The sequence below is a fragment of the Mauremys reevesii genome, linkage group 2, assembly GCF_016161935.1.
Source record: "Mauremys reevesii isolate NIE-2019 linkage group 2, ASM1616193v1, whole genome shotgun sequence".
Lineage (NCBI taxonomy): Eukaryota > Metazoa > Chordata > Testudines > Geoemydidae > Mauremys > Mauremys reevesii.
In genome coordinates, this window is record NC_052624.1 from 222816102 (window position 1) to 222840699 (window position 24598).

Consider the following 24598-nt stretch of genomic DNA (forward strand, 5'->3'; position numbering starts at 1 on the left):
AAAACTTTTTCACTAAGAGGGTGGTGAAGCACTGGAATGGGTTACCTAGGAAAGTGGTGGAATCTCCATCCGTAGAGGTTTTTAAGGCCTGGCTTGACAAAACCCTGGCTGGGATGATTTAGTTGGGATTGGTCCTGCTTTGAGCAGGGGGTTGGACTAGATGATCTCCTGAGGTCCCTTCCAAATCTTCTATGATTCAATTTACAGCAGCTGAGGTTCTGGGCCACGTATGTGCGTACAGTGCTTAGCACAATGGGGCCCTGATCCCTGACTTGGGTCTGTAGGTGTTGGCACAATAAGAAAAATCATTGTTAAAACAAGAACATTTAGAGTTAATAACAGAAGTAAAGCTTAATCACATGATATTAGAAAGCACAAGCGAGGCACAAGGACGGCTGATACAAATTAATGTTAAACATTGAAATAAATATTTACAGAATTGTTTTGCAGTAGTTTCCAGCCCCAGATGAGGCAAACTGGCAGGAGGCAGTCAGCACTGCCAAATCACTGGCTATGCTGTGTGTGCTCAATGATAGAGGACTGAAGTCTCCATAATTTACAATTTGTGCTCCATTTGGGATTACAAAATTTGTCACAAATAGCTTTGATTGTTTTCGTAAGGAGCTTATTGAGCTCAATATAGTATAAATTGCTCTTATGTATAATTTTTCACATAGTGCATCACAACACACCACAACATCCATAAGAAGCCATCCTAAACAAATAATAAAATTCTTAGTTTTTTATATATATATATTCAATCCATTTATTAACCCCCTTTCCATTCTTGCATCCTTCCCTTATGCCCTTGCACTGTAGATAGAGAGAATTGTTATCTATATTAGCACTTTAAATGAAAGCTCTCTTCTCTTTTACTCTAACATATCTTCTTATGCCTTTTCTCTTGCAATTGTGCCTTCTTTACAATCCATTCGGTAATGTAACTTCTAATTCTGTTCTCTCTCACTGTGAAGGATTTTAAGATTCTCTGTTTGAAAAAGGCTATAAAAATAGACTGAACTCGATAAATAGTTTGTCTAATGTTCTGGTGTCTCCTTGGTATAGTGCTGTACTGAATGTGACACTAATCTGAGATTCTGCAACATAACAAACACGTTAGAGCCAAAAACCGTATTCCTCTTAAAATACTGGATTTTCTGGTCTCCAGCTCTCTTAGCCACCACTGGCTTGGCCAGATTCATCATGGGCACAGCTGAAGTCCTCTCATTGCAGCATCTGAGGGGGAGTGGGGCACAGGTGGATGGGGCCTAATATGATAAATTCCTCAGAACAGAGACATTTTCTTTTACTTGCCTGGAAAACCTCATGAACAATTATTAGGGGCCTGCCAAATTCATGGCCCATTTTGGTCCATTTCATGGTCATAAGATTTTAAAAATCGTAAATTTAATGATCTGAATCTGAAATTTCACAATTTTGTAATTGTAATCATCCTGACCCAAAAAGAAGTTGTTGGGGGGGAGGGGGTCACAAAGTTATTGTAGGGGGGTTGCGGTACTGCTACCCTTACTTCTGCACTGCTGCTGGCGGCGGTGCTGCCTTCAGAGCTGGGCAGCTGGAGAGAGGTGCTGCTGGCTGGAAGCACAGCTCTGAAGGCAGTGCCACCACCACCAGCAGCGCAGAAGTAAGGATGGCATGGTATGGTATTGTCACCCTTGCTGCTGCCTGCAGAACTAGGCCCTCGGTCAGCAGCCACCACTCTCTGGCAGCCCAGCTCTGAAGGCAGCAACACAGAAGTAAGGGTGGCATAGTATGGTATTGACACCCTTACTTCTGCACTGCTGCTAGTGGGGCACTGCCTTCAGAGCTGGGCACCTGGCCAACAGCTGCCACTCTCCAGCTTCCCAGGTCTGAAGGCAGCACAGAAGTGAGTGTGGCAATATTTCAACCTCCTTAAAATAACTTTGTGACTCCCGTGCAGCTCTCTTTTGGGCCAGGACCTCTAATTTGAGAAACGCTGGTCTTCCCCCCTGGAAATCTGTATAGTGTAGAGTAAAAGCACCCAAAAGACCAGAGTTCATGGTCTGTGACACGTTTTTCATGGCCGTGAAATTGGTAGGGCCCTAACAATTATGGTGTCATAGAAACAATAAGTCACAATAGCAATAAAAACAGCTCAGGGCTGGTCCTGAATTGCTGTTACTGACTTGCTGTATCACTTTGGGTAAATCATCTTCTTTTTAAAAATGAGATTATTAATGTGTACATTCATTTGTAAAGCACCTTGAGATGAAATTTGCTACGTAAGTATTACGTAGTTTTAATTTTGAAAGCTTATATAATTATAAATATATACATTTATATTTTATAATATAAAACCCGTAATTTTATACTCTTACAGATATAAAATCAAAAATGCTTCGCTGCTCAGCTGTTGCTAAAGAAACATTTATTCCATTTTCCTAATCTTTGTTCACTTGAAAGTGATGTTGATTGACGGACATAGCGAGAATGACATGAAGTAGCACATTGTTTTCAATGTTTAAATCAAATTCTAGTTTCTGTTCTGCCTAGCAGGCATCATTCTGAAACTCAAAGACTCCCATCAACTCTAGTAAAACCTGCAATTCTATTACAGAAAATTACACCTAATTCCACTAACAAAAATCTTAGGGTGCTTTAAACTATTTAGGGTTTTTTTTATTCTATTTGAAGCAATTGTTTTCAAGCTTTGTTGTCCTCTTCACTTCCAGTGTTTTCCCCAATGCCACCCTACAATGTTGCCCTTGGAAGTCGGCACAAAGCAACAGAAACACACTGAACATATTGAATACCAAGTAAAATGGTTACCCTAGCAACTAGAACCCTATGAAAGCTCTTAGAACTTCCTTCCCTTCTCATGTGACTTCTTTTCCTTCCCTCCCCTCAATGGTTTCAGAAATCACAGATGGCAGATACAAAAATACCAAATGTATTGCTTTTGAGAAAAACTGACTTGGGTCTAGATTATAGATTCCACTAGAAATCTGACTACCCCCACTGCTGATTGGTAATGTGGCACTTCTCTAATTGGCAGTCAAATCGTGTAATGCTTTTAATCCGTTCCCCATCCATCATCTCTTTAAAACTGTATTCAAATATGATTTAAGGAAAAGAATAAAAAGGCCAAAACTGGACTCTGTCAACAATGCCAGTGCAAGTAAGATTAGCGGCTGGAAAGAGTTATTATTTATACCGGAACCCAAAAATGTTCTCTGTTCTTTACAAAACAAAGATAAGACATGGCCCCTGTTCTGCAGACTTCACACTCTAATTTTAGCCAGATGTGACAAGTGAGAGTAACAAACCAACTAGAGGAAAAAATGAGGACACGGACAATAGCAATAAAATCATGCAGTTAATCTGGCCTGTTATATGCACAATCTGATTATTCTGATATATTTACAAGTACACCTCTACCCCGCTATAACACGTCCCAATATAACACAAATTCGGATATAATGCGGTAAAGCAGCACTCCGAGGGGGCGAGGCTGCACACTCTGGCTGATCAAAGCAAGTTCGATATAACACAGTTTTACCTATAAAGCAGTAAGATTTTTTGGCTCCCGAGGACAGCGTTATATTGGGATAGAGGTGTATGTGTTTGTGTGTGCTTTAAAATATATATTAAGGTCATTTATAATCAATTAAAGAAAGCGTATTCCTCCATCTCCTATTTTGATTTAACCCTAAAATAAACAGAGTGCTGCTTATTTAACATTCAAATAAATCTAGTAAACAGACTCAGCTTTCTCTCGGCCATTTTGATGTTTCAGAAGGAATTCCCTCCACAAGCATTAGGCAGATACTTGCTGGACCGTTCATTTGTAAGCAGGTGCTGTAATTAAACTATGAGAAAGAGGGGGGGAGATATGATAGTGATTACATTAGGGTTTCTTTTAATAGAACAAGAGAGTCTAAGCTGGGAGTTCAGAAAACAGGGCAGCATTGTTCTAGCTTTGACACATTTTTTTTCTTCTGGCAAATTGTGGTGGTGGTTTTTCTCCCCGCTGCACTGGCTTTCCCCAATTCCAAATAAAAACTGTTTTGAAAAGCTGTAATTACAGAGGTTACTAATAATGTGACTCAACACAGCTGGTCCTGGAACATTTCCAGAACATAATCACCTGTCGTGTGCACTAATTTCTGCCATGATTACAGACCATTATTTCCAATGGGGTCCAATAGCTCGATTGTTAAAAATGTCATCCATTAATGGAGCACGTTTAAACTTGTCTGAGCTCTAGCTTGCAATGCTTCCTATGTCCGTTTGAGTTAAGTGGATATGGTATTGCTTTGAATGATAGCTTTTTATTTGTCCCAGGCCAGCATTGTCAATAGGAGACTGAAGAAAATGTGATTAAGCTACATGGAACCACAGATTCGCCAGCCCTGAGCAGAAATGACACAAGCAAAACTTTCCAGTAAACATTATCTTTAAAAGAACTGAATAGGCTGCAGAGCATAAAGATATTCAGAACAGTTAATTTTTACAAGTGGAGTACTATTATTTCTGTGCTACAAAAGGCAGCATTATACCTCCCTTTCTCTGAAGAGATGTTTGCCTTGTAGTTTCCTTTGTGTTCTCAGGATTGTTTGTCAGTTGTGCGGACAAGTGTATTTGTTTGTCAGTTGTGAGGACTTTCTAAAAAGATCTGCTAATACCTTCTAATATGCAGTTTTATTTGATTGTGGGTTTTTTTCACTTGAGGAATGCAAACCCCATATAATGTGGCATCATTGCTTGGCTCATGAACAAGTTGAAATCAAAATCATTGTAAATGTCCCCTAAACAGTTGCCTTTCCCTGAGAAATACCAAGATGATAAGCAAGGGCTGTTAAAATTTGACACTTACCTCCTATACTTCTTAATAACGCCAGCAAATTGGCAGAGCAGCCCTCTTAAGTATTTTTGACCACCAACTACAGTCCACCCTGATCACACCACCATGCCCAGAACCAACTTGAGGATTTTAATGCAAATTATCCGGTGAGTCTTTGATAGATGCCCCAAAACTAACTGACAGTCTGTCAAAAGTGTGTGTGATATTTAGAGTCCCCTCTGCACCCTGACTGCAGTGGCAGAGTCCAGCTGCTTGTGTTGAGGTTTCTGCCTACTTGCTAAGGACAATACCATGGGGGTGCAAGAGGTGCTAGTCCTCAGCCAAGGAAGAGCTTTGTGCTTTTCTGGTAAACCTTGCCCAATGGCAGCTGAGGACGGATGCTCAGTCCCTCCCAGGCCTTTGGGTATCACTATAAACACTGTGAGTTTGCACTTGTGGAGATGCTGAAGGATGAGGTGGTGGCTGGGTTTGGTTTGCCTCTCTGAAGACTGGGTATGGATTTTGGCCCTCCAATCCCATAGCTGTTCCAAGAGGTAGGAATGTATTTTCCACATCCCCCAGGATCTCTGTAGAAGGCTGATATCTTCACACACAAAGCCCACCCCCTAGTATCATAGAATCATAGAATATCAGGGTTGGAAGCAACCTCAGGATGTCAACTAGTCCAACCCTTTGCAAAAGCAGGACCAATCCCCAACTAAATCATCCCTTAAACACCTCTAAGGAAGGAGATTCCACCACCTCCCTAGGTAACCATTCCAGTGCTTCACCACCCTCCGAGTGGAAACGTTTTTCCTAATATCCAACCTACACCTCCCCCACTGCAACTTGAGACCATTATTCCTTGTTCTGTCATCAGGTACCACTGAGAACAGTCTAGATCCATCCTCCTTGGAACCCCCTTTCAGGTAGTTGAAAGCAGCTATCAAATCCCCCCTCTTTCTTCTCTTCTGTAGACTAAACAATCCCAGTTCCCTCAGCCTCTCCTCATAAGTCATGTGCTCCAGCCCCCTAATCATTTTTGTTGCCCTCTGCTGGACTCTTTCCAATTTCTCCACATCCCTGTAGTGTGAGGCCCAAAACTGGACACAGTACTCTAGATGAGGCCTCGCCAATGTTGAATAGAGGGGAATGATCATGTCCCTCGATCTGCTGGCAATGCCCTTACTTATACAGCCCAAAATGCTGTTAGCCTTCTTGGCAACAAGGGCACACTGTTGACTCATATCCAGCTTCTTGTCCACTGTAACTCCTAGGCCTTTTCTGCAGAACCACTGCCTAACCATTCAGTCCCTAGTCTGTAGCAGTGCACGGGATTCTTCCATCCTAAGTGCAGGACTGTACTTGTCCTTGTTGAACCTCATCAGATTTCTTTTGGCCCAATCCTCTAATTTGTCTAGGTCCCTCTGTATCCTATCCCTACCCTCCAGCATATCTACCACTCCTCCCAGTTTAGTGTCATCTGCAAACTTGCTGAGGGTGCAATCCATGCCATCCTCCAGATCATTAATGAAGATATTAAAGAAAACTGGCCCCAGGATCGACCCTTGGGGCACTCCGCTTGATACCGGCTGCCAACTAAACATGGAGCCATTGATCACTACCCATTGAGCCCGACAATCTAGCCAGCTTTCTATCCACCTTATAGTCCATTCATCCAACCCATACTTCAACTTGCCGGCAAGAATACTATGGGAGAGCGTATCAAAAGCTTTGCTAAAGTCAAGGAATAACATGCCCACTGCTTTCCCCTCATCCACAGAGCCAATTATCTCATCATAGAAGGCAGTTAGGTTAGTCAGGCATGACTTGCCCTTGGTGAATCCATGCTGACTATTCCTGATCACTTTCCTCTCCTCTAAGTGCTTCAGAATTGATTCCTTGAGGACCTGCTCCATAATTTTTCCAGGGACTGAGGTGAGGCTGACTGGCTTGTAGTTCCCTGGATCCTCCTCCTTCCCTTTTTTAAAGATGGGCACTACATTAGCCTTTTTCTAGTCGTCTGGGGCCTCCCCCAATCACCATGAGTTTTCAAAGATAATGGCCAATGGCGCTGCAATCACATCCGCCAACTCTTTTAGCACCCTCGGATGCAGCACATCTGGCCCCATGGACTTGTGCTTGTCCAGCTTTTCTAAATAGTCCCAAACTACTACTTTCTCCACAGAGGGCTGATCACCTCCCCCCATGCTGTGCTGCCCAGTGCAGCAGTCTGGGAGCTGACTTTGTTTGTGAAGACAGAGTCAAAAAAAGCATTAAGTACAATAGCTTTTTCCACATCCTTTGTCACTAGGTTGCCTCCCTCATTCAGTAAGGGGCCCACACTTTCCTTGACTTTCTTCTTGTTGCTAACATACCTGAAGAAACCCTTCTTGTTACTCTTAACATCTTTGTCCAGCTGCAACTCCAAGTGTGATTTGGCCTTCCTGATTTAATCACTCCTGCATGCCTGAGCAATATTTTTATACTCCTCCCTGGTCATTTGTCCAATCTTCCACTTCTTGTAAGCTTCTTTTTTGTGTTTAAGATCAGCAAGGATTTCACTGTTAAGCCACGCTGGTCGCCTGCCATATTTACTATTCTTTCTACACATCAGGATGGTTTGTTCCTGCAACCTCAATAAGGATTCTTTAAAATACAGCCAGCTCTCCTGGACTCCTTTCCCCCTCATGTTATTCGCCCAGGGGATCCTGCCCATCAGTTCCCTGAGGGAGTCAAAGTCTGCTTTTCTGAAGACCAGGGTTTGTATTCTGCTGCTCTCCTTTCTTCTTTAGGTCAGGATCCTGAACTCGACCCTCTCATGGTCACTGCCTCCCAGGTCCCCATCCACTTTTGCTTCCCCTACTAATTCTTCCCTGTTTGTGAGCAGCAAGTCAAGAAGAGCTCTGCCCCTAGTTGGTTCCTCCAGCACTTGCACCAGGAAATTGTCCCCTACACTTTCCAAAAACTTTCTGGATTGTCTGTGCACCGCTGTATTGCTCTCCCAGCATATATCAGGGTGATTGAAGTCTCCCATGAGAACCAAGGCCTGTGATCTAGTAACTTCTGTTAGTTGCCAGAAGAAAGCCTTGTCCACCTCAGCCCCCTGGTCTGGGGGTCTGTAGCAGACTCCTACCACATCACCATCACCCTTGTTGCTCTCACTTCTAAACTTAATCCAGAGACTCTCAGGTTTTTCTGCAGTTTCACACCGGAGCTCTGAGCAGTCATATTGCTCTCTTACATACAGTGCAAGTCCCCCACCTTTTCTGCCCTGCCTGTCCTTCCTGAACAGTTTATATCCATCCATGACAGTACTCCATGCGAGTCATGTGAGTTAGCCTACCAAGTCTTTTTTCATTCAATTTCACCAGTGTAAGAGGCAGTGAAACAAGTGCATTGGCTAAGCAATGTTGTGGGTGGTGTTTTTCTTTCAGCCAACTCTTCATAATGTATCAAAATCTCCTTTTTAAGTAGTTCCTGTCCCTGCCAGTAGCATGATTCCCTGAAGTGGTATGCTGACATTGCCTCCCCCAAACACTGGGGGTCCTGCTATTGAGGTGGGAGTGGAAACTCATGGGAGCTAATGCTGACATAGCCAGTGCTGGCCTTTGCTTATGCCTTGAGTGGAGGACAATTTGCTAGAGGAGCAGCTTTCCCCCAGCCAGGGAGGGGCCCCTGTGAGAATGGAGGAAGATGAGATGATTTCTTAGACTTCCTTCTAGTCTCTCCTTTTGAGCAGTGTTGGTGGTGGTTTGAATACGTTCATCTCCTCTGTGGGGATGAGCTGTCCTTTATTTATTAAGAATATTAAGGGTGTGCCTCTGGGAGGAATAATTATTGCATAACCAAGTCTTTAAAGTCCACAGATGTGAGAAAGTCACTGGGCATGAACGTCAGCAACTTTGAACGATTGCCACTTTGACCACTCGATAGTTCTTTTAAGAGGGGACGTGAGACAGCTGTTAGCGCTGATGGCCACAACTCATTGTAGATGTTTACATGAGAGGTGGGGCCAGAAAAGTGTGTAAAGGAAAAGGGAGAAAGCTGTCTAATTTGATAAATAAAATCAGATACTGTAATGGAATAGTCAACAGATGTGTCATGTTAGCCGTAGTGTATCAAACAGCCTTAGCAAACGGGGTTTATCTCTCCAATGTTATTTAATAAAATATACTGACCCCTGTTCTCACACTAGTAATAAAAAAAACCAGCGCATTGGGTGCATTCATGAAGCCCTTTTATCCGTTGAGGCTGTATGTTGTCTTAATATGTCCTGGTGTTTCATAGAAAACATTTCCTGGAACAACTATAGTGAAAAGTGCAACAGACTGTTATCAGTATTGTTCTTTTTAAAGGGAGGGGAAACCTGAAATATTTCTTTGTTTTCTCCTTATTAGTCTCTCAACATTCACTGGATGGTTCACAAGGATCCCTTCCCCCCACTTACAGGTGATCAAAGAAAACAGAAAGGTACTAATGAGCTCCATTTGTCTGTTATATTAATTAGTCCTTCTGGAAGCTCTGAGCTGTTATAATCTATGCCCCTTTAGAAGCCCCATTCTCAAACATATTGGGTATGGAAGAATTTTTCATTCAATTTCACCAGTGTAAGAGGCAGTGAAACAAGTGCATTCTCTAAGCCAGGGGTCTCCAAACTTGATGGGACGAGGGCCATGTTAGATTTTTGAAGGGGCTCTGCAGGCCAAAGCGACTGTGAAAGAAATTAAATATATACAAATATATGCAAAATCGTTAAAAAACAACACAACTCTACTGTGTCAGTGTTGCATTAAATTCTAAATCAGGTAAAAAAGTTAATCGATGCAGGTACTGTAAAATCACACAAAATATTTCTCAATACATTAAAAATCATTTCACTTTTTTTTATTTCTAAAAACTCACATTTGTATCATACAAGTACTGTTTGGTTCTATTAGTGCTGTAGTTAAAATTTAACCATTATGAAATTGTTAATTTCCATCTTCTTTACTCCATTTATTGGAGATGTAATTAAGCATCTGGCTTGTATTTTTACTCTAAGGCAGGGGTCCGTGCCTGCTTGGCTGCAGCAGCAACTCTCCCCTAAGTTGGCTCCCCTTTTGGGGGGGCACTGGCTCCCGGGGGCACTCACCCCTCTGTACAGCTCAGCTGAGCTACTCCCCCTCGGAGCTGCTGCCGGCTGCCCCTCCCCCTGCTTGCTTGGTGTGCCTACTCAGCTGCAGCCTGCCTCCTTGCTTCTCCCTGTACCTGCTCGGCTGCAGCAACGACTCTCCCCTACGTTGGCTCCCCTTTTGGGGGGACACTGGCTCCCAGAGGCACTCACCCCTCTGCACAGCTCAGCTGTGCTGCCGCCCCTCCCCCGCCTGCTTGACGTGCCTACTCTGCTGTTCGCTTCTCCCCTGTTGGTTGGAGGGCCGGACAAATGGAAGCCCCGGGCCAGATCCAGCCTGCAGGCCGTAGTTTGGAGACCCCTGGTCTAAGCAATGTTATGGGTGGTGTTTTTCTTTCAGCCAATTCATAATGTACCAAAATCTCCTTTTTAGGCCTGGGTATCTGTACCAATGAGAGAATAAACTTATGTGTAGTAGAGTGGGTCAAGTTTACTAAATGGACTTAAAGCTCAGACTCAGACAGAATTGATGTGAAATGCAGACATTGAATTCAGAGAGCCTGGTTTTCTGTTGCTCTGAACCTTGTGTAGTTATTTACATAAACACGAAATGGATGCAAAATAGGACTGGTAGCATTTTATGCCCACTTTGCACTGGCATGAACCACAGAGCAATGGAGGGTCAGGCAGGCCCTACATTTTAAAACATCATTCAGGCTTTGACACCGAGATTAGTACTTTGGCATAACAAAACAGGCTAAGGATGAACTGTCAGCTTCAACTTTACATTTCTTAGCTTGATTTGGTTTCCATGTGTTTTTCCCCTGAGGAAAGAGGTGAAAGTCCCCCATGTGATTCCTTCACCCGCTCCCTTGAGGCCCTGCATCACAGAAACCTTTCTCTTTGAATGAAGAAATGGGTCTCCCTTAGAAATAATTTCAATCCGTTTCAGTTTCTCTCACACCAGCAAGATGTCACAGCAGGGGGAGGCGAGTCACCCACTTTCCTCTGGGGCAAAATACACTTCCTCCCCCGCACTCTCCCTCCCCAGTGCCTCAGGCAAGAAAAGACTCCACCTGAGACCTGTAGGCAAGGGTCTCACCTGACAATATGATGCACTAACCACAAGAGGGCAGCTACCCTTTCCTATGCGTTTTCATTATGATCTTGCATGGAACGCATAATTTTAAGCAACTGTTTCTTCCCCGTGATCATGATCCCTCCACTCAGTTAACAGATTATTGACTGTGGAATATAACTGCTGCTTCAGAATAAGTACAGTTTGTCATATCAGCAAAGCTAGCATGTGTGCACTTAAACCCCAAATCATTAGTCTTGGCCCTTGAGACTAAAGGGCGAGACCATTAATCTTTATGAATGTGCTAAGGATAAAGTAAATATTTTTCTTTTCCTGTGAGTTTAGACTTGTGATTTCTTTATTCCAGACTCTGGGAATGCATCTGGTCAATCACAATGAATTTATACCAATGTTTTGGTTTAGTTTAGGAACATTCTTTAAGACGAAGTAATCCAAGGCCCTTACACAATGAATGCACTTGTGAGTTAATTTATGCATTTGAGTAGTCGTCTTGAGTTTACAGTCTGTGCCCCAGTTGCCAGAAGAACTAAAAATTAGTGATGGCTCTTTGGCTTTTGTTTTGGGGACCTAGACATACACATTGTCAGGTTTATTCAGGGTTCAACAGAATCCAGATGCGCACATGTCCAGTGGCTAAAAATGGTATCTGAGTTAGAGGAAGCTGGCGTCTTTCTGCTACTAGAATCTAGCAGATACATAAAAAACTCCTGAAAACTAGACTTGGAGAGAGGCAGTGGAGTCGTGGATATTATCAGAACTGAGGCTGAAAGCCTGGCCTCATGGAAGTCAATGGCAATGCTCCCATTGACCTCCATGCTGCCAGGATTTTGCCCAACTATATTGTAAAGAGAGTTTCCCTTGCTGAAAGAACCCTTTATTTACCAAAGCCTCTCTGGGAAAGCTAATTTATAATCTGTTCCGGATGTGTGGATGGATGTGTGTACATTCATGTGTCTGTCACAAAAAATTTTCTACCAGCCTATCATCTAGTCTGCTCTCCAGCATAGACTGGAAACTGGCAGAACTGCTAATTACCGTTCACTAAAGAAAAATCTGCTATTTTGATTAATGCCTGTTTTCAAAAGTGTTACTATTGTTTCAGCTGCAATGCAAAAAAGAGTTTGCTCAGGACAACTGTGCTGGGTCTCTGGCTTTTCTTTGCCATTCTACAAACAATGGTGCATTCTGGCTATTAATTCGGAGAATGAAGACTTTCAAAGTTACAGTTAGCACATGCAATTGGGCACAGACATACATGTGCATCTAACTTATGAATGCAAACTAACTGATGAGAGAGCACAAAGCATGTGTGCACACATGGCTAGTTAGTGGTAAGTGTCTAAATGGATATAGGTGCACAAATATCTGATTTGTGCATGCAAATGTTTATACTTTTTTAGTTATTTTCCTAAAGAAAGGTTGATTCTCATTTGTTGGTAATTATTAAAACATGTTTTGCAACTAAATTCAGGCTTTGCATAAATTTGGTAACCAAGAGAATGCCCTATATCAATACATATTCATATAAGCAATTATATATCTTACTTTTATCCAGATTCTTAATATTTACATTTTTTTATTATTGTAGAAAATAATATATTTATTTATTAGATTTTTTTTACTTGTGATTTGTGTCAAGCTATATTTGGATGGAAAATCAAATTCAATTAAAAATGAGCAGTTTTTATTTTTATTAAATAAAACTATCTTAAAAGTGCTAGAAACATTTAAAAAATGGTTTTCAAAACATGTTTTGGATTTAAAACTAAATGATTTACTACACAAAGGAAGGATTATCTGTAGTTAGTGAATTGAAGATTGTTTCTGGTCATTATGACCTTGAAGTTATTAGAACTAGTAGATCTCATTCTTTCACACCCAGTTTTTATTCATAGACTGGAAGAGGAATACAAGCTTTGCTGCTTTTTCAACTCCCAACTGCTTTCTTAACTTCAAATGAGCTAGTTACTGAACTCAACTAGTTGTATAAGTTGATACAAAGAAAACATTCTCTCTACACTTGCATAAGAGGCTACTAATGTCAAAAGCTTGTTTAGCAGTTCAATACACTCTGGTTCTGCGTGCTTAGCCAGTGACTTCCACCAGTTCAGTGATTTCACTTTCTTTACAATTTGGCAAACATGTGCTCTTAATATTATTATTTTTATTTAATTTAAATGCTTTTAACTGATTATAAGATTAGGCTTTAATGTAAGTTGTCAATTTAAAAATTATTTTAAATAGGTTTATTTTAAAACAAACAAAACTATTTAATTTAAATTTTAAAAAATCCAATATTTTAAATTATGTTTTTTTAAAAATCACCAATTTTTCTCCACCCTGTTAAACATACATCAGCAAGTGCCTAACTGTGAACAAGGAGCCAGATGTGCTTTGTGAAGCTATGATGGGAACCCTTAAGTTATCTTCCCATTTTAAGGCCTGGTATAGACTACCAAGTCAGGTTGACATAAGTTGCCTTGAGTCAACCTAGTTGTGCATGTGTTTACACTTAAATTTGTCTCTCACTGATGTAAGTGCCTCGTTACAGTGATGCAGTATCACTACCTCCCCAAGGGGCATTAGCCATGGTTGATGTACTAAAGTCAACACAGCATGAGTGTAGACCAGGGGTAGGCAACCCTGAAGACAGCACACAAGGTGATTTTCAGTGGCATTCACACTGCCCAGGTCCTGGCCACCGGTCCGGAGGGCTCTGCATTTTAATTTAATTTTAAATTAAGCTTCTTAAATATTTTAAAAACCTTATTTACTTTACATACAACAATAGTTTAGTTATATATTATAGACTTATAGAAAGAGACCTTCTAAAAATATTAAAATGTGTTATTGGCATGCAAAACCTTAAATTAGAGTAAATAAATGAAGACTCGGCACACCACTTCTGAAAGGTTGCTGACCACAATGCCCGACACTAACTGCTCTGGTCACAACGATGAACTCAAGGGTCATGGAGACCAGAAGTACTCCCTCTGCTTAAAAGCCCTGCAAATTTTTGAAATGCCTTTTCCTGATCATCCAGTTTAGCAAGTACACCTAGCAGCTCTCTGTTGTTGTGCTACAACCCATGTGACCATGCCAGCTACAGACACCAGACACACTCTAGCTTGGAATAGACAGGAGATATTAGCTCTCCTGGGCCTCTGGGGAGAAGAGACTGCAAGCACAGCTACGGACCAGCCATAGAAATGTCGACACCTACAAGCGGATTGCATGGGGGATGCAGGAGAAAAGGTATAACAGGGACCAGCAGCAGTTCCATGTGACAGAAAAGGAAGTGCATCAGGCATATCAGAAGGCCAGGAGGCCAATAGTCTACCTGGCATCAAGCCACAGACCTGCTGCTTTTATAAGTATGCATGCCATACATGGCAGAGACCCCCTCTCACAAACCTGCCCACCAACCCCTGGCATGAACAGAAAGGATGATGATGAGGAGAATGGGGGACATGTGACTGGGGAATCCAGCTATGCTACAAGCCAGGACCTGTTTGAGACTCCACTGCAGTCCAGTCACTACCAGCAGTCAAGCATGGGCGAGCCTGATACAGGGGAAGGAACCTCAGGTAAGTGTGTAAATGATATACTGATGGTGCCCCCAATTTAACAGGACACAGCTATTGACTTTTCATTAATTTACTCATACTAGAAGAAGTAGTGATACAAGAGACAGAGGAAGCATTGCTATCTGCTTTTCGTTCCCCAGCAGAGGTAAGTGAAATGCGGGGGCAGGGGGGCATGCAGAGCAGTTTGTTTAGATACACAGGGATGTCCCTTGAATCCTCCTGAGATATCTCAATGCAAATTTCATGGAGGTACTCTGTAGTCCTCTCCTGAAAGTTTCTAGGGATGGGAGCCTTATTTCTTCCTCCTCGGTAGGACAGTTTTCCATGCCAGCCAGCGATAACTTCAGCAGGCACCATTGCAGTAAACAGGCTAGCAGCATATGGGCTTGGGCAGCTTCAGGACAGCAGCAGCAGCTGTGCTCTCTCTGCCTCTGTTACCCTCAGGAGTGCTTGAAAAAACAGCAACCTGTTAAAACAATGAGGAGTCTTTGTGGCACCTTAGAGACTAACAAATTTATTTGGGCATAAGCTTTCGTGGCTATAACCCACTTCATCAGATGCATGGAATGGAAAATACAGGAGCAGGTATAAATACATGAACAGATGTGAGTTGCCTTACCAAGTGTGAGGTCAGTCTAATGAGACAATTCAATTAACAGCAGGATACCAAGGGAGGAAAAATAATTTTGAAGTGGTAATGAGAGTGGCCCATTTCAGACAGTTGACAAGGTGTTTGTAACAGTAGGGGAAAATTAGTACTGGGGAAATTAGGTTTAGGTTTTGTAATGACCCAACCACTCCCAGTCTTTATTTAGGCCTAAAGGACTCCTCGTTGTTTTTGCTGATACAGACTAACATGGCTATCACACTGCAACCTGTTAAAGAATTTGTATATCATGTATTAGCCACAAATATGTGCAGGATGGGAGGGATAGCTCAGTGGTTTGAGCATTGGCCTGCTAAACGTGGGGTTGTGAGTTCAATCCTTGAGGGGGCCACTTAGGGATCTGGGGCAAAAATTGGTCCTGCTAGTGAAGGTAGGGGGCTGGACTCGATGACCTTTCAAGGTCCTTTCCAGTTCTAGGAGATTGGTATATATCCAATTATTACCTTTTATTACCTTTACCTTTAGGATCAGTTTATAGTGATTGATCTGCAAATTAGAAACTTGAGGATTTGTATTCTGAGTAGATGCTCCCCAAGGAAAAATTTGTGCTTAAAACTGATGAAAAGTCATTAATAGAGTGAAAGCACAAACAACTTCCACATTTACACGAAGTATGTTCAGTAAGCAAGATATTCCTGCTCAGATTTTTAAAAACTGTCATTGACTGCATGTATAGAAAGGTCCTGGTATACATTATATATTATATGATATCATATATAATAATTTAAAAAGCCCTACAAGTTTAAACTAGAGAGAAACCCAAACAAATATCCTGGATGTTAAAATTCCCAAACTCCGAGGAAGTTTCTGTCCAGATCTGGACTTTCAGATTTGTGTCCAAATCTAGTTAAAAACTTCCAACCTGCATAAATAACCACCAGTTTAAATGAAAACAGAGTTTGACATTTGCAATAAAGATCTAATCCAAATCACATTGATGTCTATGGAAAAGCTTCCACTGTCTTGAAAGGGAGTTGGATCAGACTCTAATATAAAAGAAAAAAAAGTTACAATAAAATATCAGGAGCTAAACTATCTTGTCTATTTCATTTGACCTCAATTTAAAATAAAGATATCCCCCAAAGTGCAGAAGCATAGTTTCCAGGTGTTACATGGGATCAAAACTGAAAATACGCTTCCTTTATTTTTACACAAATAGAATTGTTCAGCTTTAGACCACTTGTGTTTATCTCAGACATTCATGTGGTACAGATAGTGGTTATGTACTGATTGTTAAGCCATGTTTAACTTTCCAAAAGATTAATTTTTGCTTTGAAAAGATCTTTAAAATGTGTTTGAATTAATGTATTCATCAGCTGTGATTTTAGTGACATTTTCATATCAAGGCCTGATTTTCTTAACAGCCTGCGTATCATTCAATAGGAGCACAGAAGTATACCAGACTACAGAAATAATCTCTTCACTTAAAATGAAAGCACAACTGAATGAAGGGATAAAGTGAAGTGACAGAGCATCCCATCCAATTTACCTACTTTGAGTTCTGCCGCATGCTAAATGGTGGTTTTTCCCTTAATCTTTGAACTGAAAAAGCAAGGCTATTTACTGCCAGCCACAGAACTTCAAATATGCTTTAATCAACTCCAGTGTTCATCCCCATACGCAGACTCTGCTTGAGTAGGTAACTTTGAATGCCAAAAAAGGTCTGGTTTGTAATTCTTGCGGGCCAGACCTGATTTATTCTATCACTTTGGGTGCAGCAAGTCTCCTCAGATGTCTCCATACTGCACTGCTCCCGCCAATTCTGGGGGAGCCAGGAGCCAACACAGCCCCCAGTGTGTTAAACCAGTCTTAGGGCCCCTCTAATTTATGTTGACTGGTAATCATAGAATCGTAGAAATGTAGGGCTGTAAGGGACTTTGAGAGGAAGGATTAAGTACTTAGGCCTCCCTTACTGTATATCTACACTGCATTGTAAATCCGTATCTGTGGGACCCTGGCTTGTGGCATGTGCTATATGAGCATCCACACAGCATTGCAAGCCTGGGCTCACAACTTCTGGACCTAAGTCTCACTGCTGTGCTAACACACCCATACTGCACTTTGCAGACCTTCTGACTGGGGTCTGTAGCTTGAGCTGCTTCCACAATGAAAAATGACAGGGCTTGGATCTGAGTCTCAGTGGGACTCAAGGTCTGATCCTCTCTCCCACAACAGGGTACATCTACACTGCAATACAAGACCCACAGTCACGACTGGCCCAGGTCGGCCGACTGGCTGCAGGGCTAAAAACTTCAGTGTAGATGTTCAGGCTCAGGCTAGAGCCTGTGTTCTGAAACCCCAGGAACGGGGTAGGTCTCAGAGCCTGAGCTCCAGCCCAAGCCTGAATATCTACACTGTAATTTTTAGCCCTGTGAGCCTGAGTCAATTGACCCAGGCTCTGAGACTTGGTACCGTGGGTTTTTTATTGCAGTGTAGATGTACCCATAGGGTCTGGGACCTGGATCCTGAGTGCTTGCTGACCCGTGTCAGTCTGATTTGTGTGTGGATGGAAAGGGGGCATGGGCTCAAACCTGAGTCACAGCCTGGTCTACATATGTAGTGTAAACGTAGAGGGTATGTCGACACAGTACAAAACAAAGCAGCCTTTTGCAGTGAGGCTCAGAGCCTGTGTCTACAGACCTTGGCTTGCACTATGACATTAAAACCAGGCATGTAGATGTTCGGGCTTGGGCTGGAGCTTGGGCTCTGAAACCCACCCTCCTCCCCAGGCTTCAGAGCCCAAGCTCTAGCCACAGCCCCCATGTCTGCAGGGCTATTTTTAGTGCTGTAGCGCAAGCCCACGTCTATAGACCTGGGCTTTGAGACTCTAAGGATTTGTTTTTTTTTGCCATATAGACATATCCTGCGAGGCCGTCATGTGGACAAAGTTTGTCAGAGCACAAAGTGCTTTGGGCACATAAATCACACCCTCTGGTGTGTGGCAGGGAGGGATGCGGTTGAGAGGGGCAGCCTGGCATACAGCCAGCGTATGTCAGCTGTGAATTCCCCTAGGAGTGCTGCAAAAGGGACATTGTATGGACTGAGGTTATGGCCTTTAGACTCTGTTTTTAATCACTATCCCAGGATAGCATACCACAGACCATATGCTTTCTTGTGGGACATTTTATACAGTAGATAGTCCTCCTGTAATTGTAACCTACCATGCCAGAATGAAGCTAGGGAAACTCTGAATGGGTTAGGCCTTTGGATGATATTTTATACTTATTTGCTGTTAGCCATGGAAACTACTATTCAATATTAAGCTTAATAAATCTATTGCACATATACAGGGATGGAGCTCAGCAGTCTGAGACTACTTGCCTATGTGCTGTTTGTTTTTAAGGAAGAAAAATATTGAGGTCTAGTCATAAGGTCTAAAGTACGTGTTCAAATTAGAGGTGGCGCAGAGCTGTAGAGTTCAGATCTGGAAGTAAAATCAAATTTTCCTCAAGTCTGATATGTTCAGATTCAGTTTGTGGTTTGACCCTTTACTGAGAGAGGCCTAAGCCACAAAGTTCAACTCCAGACCAGGGTTTGAGGGATTTGGTCTCCTTTGAGATCATCTCAAATTCTAATGCTTCCCCAGGAAGGACTTCACTCCATTTGAAACAGCTCCCCAAACGGAGCCTTTCCTCCCACATAGAGCCATGTGATACATTCACATCGACCTGGAGGGAGGGCTGGCTCTACCTTTTCTGCCGCCCCAAGCGGCGAAGCAAAGGGGAAAAAAAAAAAAAAGCGGCCGCAGCAGTGCCACTGAAGAAGAAAAAAAGAAAAAGTTGCCGCCAAACTGCCGCTGAAGAAGGGGAAAAAAAAATTCGGAGTGCCGCCCCAAGAACGGACAGAGTGCCGCCCCTTCAGATTTGCCGCCCCAAGGCATCTGCTTCCTTAGCTGGTACCTAGAGCCAGCCCTGCCTGGAGACTCAACTCAGACTGACTGTTGGGTTCAAAGCTAAGTGAATTTGTGAACCTCAGCTCATGTTTGCAAAAGCTTGACAAATGCAGATAGAAAATATTTACACTTTGGAGTTGCTGGCAAACTTCCCTCTGCCTCCCAGTAATCTCCTCTTCCCCTCCTGCCTGAAATTCCTAAGGAGAAGTAGAAAGAGGCTGTGTGATAGCAAGAGGTGCAACTGAAGCTTGAGAGTTAAACCTTCGTGAATTTAAACCTCCAAGCAAAGCAGCAGGGGGTGCTTCATTTCCATCTGTGAATCAAACTGCAGGATTTGCATGGCATTAATCCCCAAACTCTTTCCAAACATTCCATACACACCTACCCAGTACTGAAGCAGAGCAGAAATGGGGTAAGAGAACATATGGCAAAGAATATGCCAAATGCTTGAATCAAGAGCCAAAGCCATAACTCAACATATTGAAGCATAAATACAATTGTGTGTGTAACCAGGGCCAGCCTTATGAGTAGGTGAATGCCCAGGGCACCCGTGGGCAGGGTACACCATGGTTAAGAGGCAAAGAGCAGGGCTGGCCTGGGGTGTGAGGCTGTGGAAAGGAGCTCAGGGCAATGGAGGGGAGGCAATGGGTCCTGGGAATGATGGATGGAGAGGCACCAGGAGCCAGGGGTGATCGGAGGATGGGGCCAGGGAAGGCTGTGGTGGTCAAGGGTACCAATATACAAATTCACTCAGGGTGCCATTTTCCCTAAGGCCAGCCCTGTGTGTAACACTGAGCAGGGTGTGTGTGTGAGTGGGGATTGCTGATTAGCTGGGTTTAGTTTTTAAGAGTGAGAACATACATCTCAATGGCAGACAAGTTGTGGAGGTAGAAGGGCCTTGAGTTGGATCTCTTTTGCCATAAAAGAGATGGAGGTGTTAGCAGGGCCTCAGGACGGTCCCTTGGCTATCGAACACATTCCCCTACTTTGGGCCAATATAGCCCAAATGTTTTCACCTTCTATTTATCTTTTATAGATACCTTTGGGGAAAGGAGATATTGGGTACGTCTACACTACGGGACTATTCCGAATTTGCATAAACCGGTTTTGTAAAACAGATTGTATAAAATCGAGTGCGCGCGGTCACACTAAGCACATTAATTCGGTGGTGTGCATCCGCGGTCCGAGGCTAGCATCGACTTCTGGAGCGTTGCACTGTGGGTAGCTATTCCGTAGCTATCCCATAGTTCCCGCAGCCTCCCCCACCCCTTGGAATTTCCGGGTTGAGATCCCAGTGCCTGATGGGGCAAAAATCATTGTCGCGGGTGGTTCTGGGTAAATGTCGTCAGTCACTCCTTCCTCTGGGAAAGCAACAGCAGACAAGCATTTCGCGCCTTTTTTCCCTGGATTGCCCTGGCAGATGCCATAGCATGGCAATCATGGAGCCTGTTTTGCCTTTTGTGACTTTCACCGTATGTGTACTAGATGCCGCTGACAGAGGCGATTCAGCAGCACTACACAGCAGCATGCTTTTGCTTTTGCATGACAGCAGAGATGGTTATCAGCCATACTGTACCATCTACCAATCCATAAATTGGTAAAAAGATGAGCATGGCTACCAGTCGTTTTGCACCATTTGCTGCTGTCATAAGTGCCCCTGGCTGCTCTTAGCCAGGGGCGCAAAAGCCAAAATTGGGAATGACTCCCAGAGTCAATCCCTCCTTTTTGGTATCTAAAAATAGAATCAGTCCTGCCTAGAATATGGGCAAGTGTACTAGAGAACCACTGTATCAGAGAGCACAGCTGCTCTGTGTCAGATCCTGCAGAAATTATGAGCTGTATGCTATTCACAGGAGGTGCTCCTGCAACAACCCCACCTGTTGATTCCGTTCTTCCCCCAGCCTTCCTGGGCTACCGTAGCATTGTCCCCCCACTTGTGTGATGAAGTAATAAAGAATGCAGGAATAAGAAACACTGACTTGTTAGTGAGAAATGAGTGGAAGGCAGCCTCCAGCTGCTATGATAGTCCAGACAGGACAGTAAGGAGTGTGGAGCAGAGGAGCCCAGCATCCCTCTGCTAGTCCAGGGGCAATTGAATCTTTTTTTTACACATGAAGGGTGGGGGCTGACAGAGCTCAGCCCCCTGTTGCTATGACGATGATGGTTATCAGCCATACTGTACCATCTACCATGAAAAATTAGGGCCAGGCACCCTTGATCAACCTAACGGATGCTAGTCTGCATGGTTACCAGTCCTTTTGCACTGCCCCATGTGCCAATAGGCTGATGACGAGGACAGATACCAGTCGTATTGCACCATCAGCCACCCATGGCGGGGGTGAGCAAGGATGTTGGTGTTGAGTGCTGCAGCATCGGGTCTATCTGCAGCATTCAGTAAAGATAGGGTGACATGTTAAAGAGTCAAGAGAGGATTGTTTTCCCTTTCACTTCTAGGGGTGGGGGGGGTGCGTAAATTGCCGAGCTATGCCCTGACCCACCGCGGACACTGTGTTTGACCCTAGAAGCATTTGGAGCTCAGCCAAGAATGCAAATACTTTTCGGAGACTGCAGGAACTGTGGGGTAGCTTGAGTCCTCCAGTCCATGAGCGTCCATTTGATTCTTGGGCTTTCCGTTACGTTTGTCACGCAGCAGTGCGCTGAGCCCCTGCTATGGCGTCTGTCTGGAGATTTTTTTAAAATGATTTTGAATTTTGTCTTCTGTAACGGAGCGTTGATAGAACAGATTTGCCTGCCCTTACAGCGATCACATCCGCATGGTCCATGCGGGAGCTCTTTCTTTATTTTGATTTTTAACTGCATCGCCACACGTGCTGATCTGAGCTCCACGCTAGGCAAACAGGAAATATTCAAAAGTTCGCGGGGCTTTTCCTGTCTACCTGGCCACTGCATCCGAGTTCAGATTGCTGTCCAGAGCGGTCAGTGGTGCACTGTGGGATACCGCCCGGAGGCCAATACCGTCGATCTGCGGCCACACTAACCCCAATCCGATATGGTAATACCGATATTAGTGCTACTCCTCTCGTTAGGGAGGAGTACAGAAACCAGTTTAAAGAGCCCTTTATACCGATATAAAGGGCCTCTTAGTGTGGACGGGTGTGGCGTTAAATCGGTTTTACGCTCCTAAAACCGGTTTAAACGCCTAGTGTAGACCAGGCTATTGAGGGAGGGTGAGGTACTTCCCTTATTTCTCCTTTGCTGTACTGCTTTATACGTTACTATCAGATATTGTGGGTGATGGTGCTTTTACCTTTATGTCTGATTATGCACTCAGGGAAGGATTTACAGAGCACTCGGCAGTGGCCAACTCTGCTCCTATGGAAGTTTGTGTGTTTAGGTTGCTTATAGTTTAAAATAAAGATCATTTTATTGTCTCTTCTTAGAAATCCAAACAAATAAAAATCAAATCAGTATTAGTGCTCTGCTGAACTATGTGAACTTTCAGTGTCAATAGAGCTATAAGGAATGCTTGAAAAAGGCTCCAGGAAAATAATGTAACACTTTATCTGTGACATCAAGGACAGGCTGCTCTTCTTGGTGATAAGAATACATGGATTGGCCCGCAGGGAAAAGGAGAAAGATGAGCCAGTGACGTGAAGCCCATTGCCCTCTATTTGTTGCATGGTCAATTTCAGGGCAAAGCAGTGGTGTTTAGGTTGAGTAACAAAAATTTCAGTAGTGTTAACTGTCCTATTCGAAACACAGAGATTTCAGGACATTATGAATCATTATGTGAAAATCAATGGAGGTTCTCAGGGCTCTATGAAAACTAGAGTTCTGGCGAAACCTGTAAAATAAATGCTATTATGCCATTTTCCTTCAAACTTTTAGAGTTGCCTCCATTTATTATGTTTTTAAAATGACTTTGGTGTTCTCTTAAATTTCAGCCATTTATCATTTTGCGTTTTAAAAGAAGTTTTTCTTTCCCTTGTAAATATGCTAAAAATTCCTGCTGATAATGGACACAAGATGTATTTGTCCTATGTGAAATTTTGCCCTGAAGAGGTAGGGGTGGATCACATTCACAAGTTCTCTTGAAAAATCAGATTTTGTAACAAAATAACATTTCTATCTGGAGGATGGGGTAGCAGGTATGGCTTCTCTGAGCACTCTGAGCTGTGTTCCATGAAAAGGTTAAGTATTATCTAAGGTAAGTGTGACAGGATATACTCCCTGTTTGATACCCAGGACAAGGTTCTGGACTTGGACACTGTGATGGGCTATAATGGTTAAGCAGCAGGAAACACAAGGAGCTGTAGCCCACTAGCTTCACAGAAAACCAGCCAGCAGGGGCTGACTATTAAGAGTGACTGGAGAGCCAGAAAGCTTCAGTGAGAAGTACCAGTTTCTTGCAGAATGGATCCTTCACAGCCAGAGGTGAAAGTAACGTAAAGGACTTACCGGTATTCCGGAGTCCTTAGGAGGGGGCGGGGCCTCAACTGGCCTCTACTGGAAGAGGCGGGGACTTTAAATCCTGAGGCGCTTTAAATCAGGATTTAAAGGGTCTGGGGCTGGGGCTGTGGTAGCTGCAGTGGAGCCCTGGGCCCTTTAAATCACCATCGAAGGGGGCTCCTGGCTGCCACCGCTACCCCAGGGCCCCAAGCTCTGGCGGAGCTTTAAAGGATGCAGGGCTCCACTGCAGTCGCGGCAGCCAGGAGCCCCAGGCCCTTTAAATTGCCACCCGAGCCCCACTGCTGGAGCCCGGGATAGCAGCCCCGGGGCTCTGGCGGCAATTTAGAGGGCCCAGAGCTCCGGCAGCCCCTACCGCCCTGGCCCTTTAAATTGTCCCCGGAGCCCTGCTGCCGGAGCCCTGGGGAGGTGGCGGCGGTGGGGCTCCGGCGGCTATTTTAAAGGCCAGGGCGGTAGGGGCTGCCGGAGCTCTGGGCCCTCTAAATCGCTGTTGGAGCCCCGCCGCCACCTCTCCAGGGCTCCAGGGAAGATTTAAAGGGCCCGGGGGCAGTAGCTGGAGCTGGAGCCCCAGGCCCTTTAAATCGCCATTCGAGCCCCACTGCCGCTTCCCCGGGGCTCCGGCAGCAGAGCTCTGGTGGCAAATTTAAAGGGCCTGGGGCTCTGGCGGCTGCTGGGAACCCCCAGGCCCTTTAAATTGCCACCAAGGGAAGCCGATCTGCCCTGGTACAGTGCACCGGCTCTTGCCAGTACGCCCTAGCGGGGCGTACCGGCTTACTTTCACCTCTGTTCACAGCAAATGTGAGATTGTCTGTTTAAATCTGAGACAAAGGAATTTATAACTTCTGTTTGCCTTGATCTTGGGAAAAGGGCACTTTAAAGGGGCAAGGGCACAGGATAATACCTACACCAATGTCTTTCTATTTTCCCTTCATTCTCTACTTGGGATGGTTTTGTGGCTGGGGGAGTTGGGTTCTATGTTTGTCTTGG

General features: G+C 43.8%; 1 protein-coding gene and 1 non-coding gene across 3 annotated transcripts in view; both read left to right on the plus strand.

Moving 5' to 3' along the window:
- The first annotated feature begins 2135 nt into the window (after positions 1-2135).
- The window catches only part of UBXN2B (UBX domain protein 2B), a 113835-nt gene continuing 91372 nt past the window's right edge, over positions 2136-24598 (plus strand). Inside the window, exons 1-2 of one of the 2 annotated variants that reach the window (XM_039525048.1) lie at positions 2136-2264; positions 9226-9298. In XM_039525048.1, the coding sequence (XP_039380982.1) occupies positions 2251-2264; positions 9226-9298 (87 nt within the window). In that variant the 5' untranslated portion in view covers positions 2136-2250. Of the gene's footprint in view, positions 2265-4936; positions 4993-9225; positions 9299-24598 lie in introns of those variants that run through there. The other variant, XM_039525047.1, reaches the window with a different exon arrangement.
- On the plus strand, positions 24210-24320 carry LOC120399740. Its single transcript, XR_005595337.1, has one exon. It is a non-coding gene; the product is annotated as a small nucleolar RNA SNORA76 (small nucleolar RNA).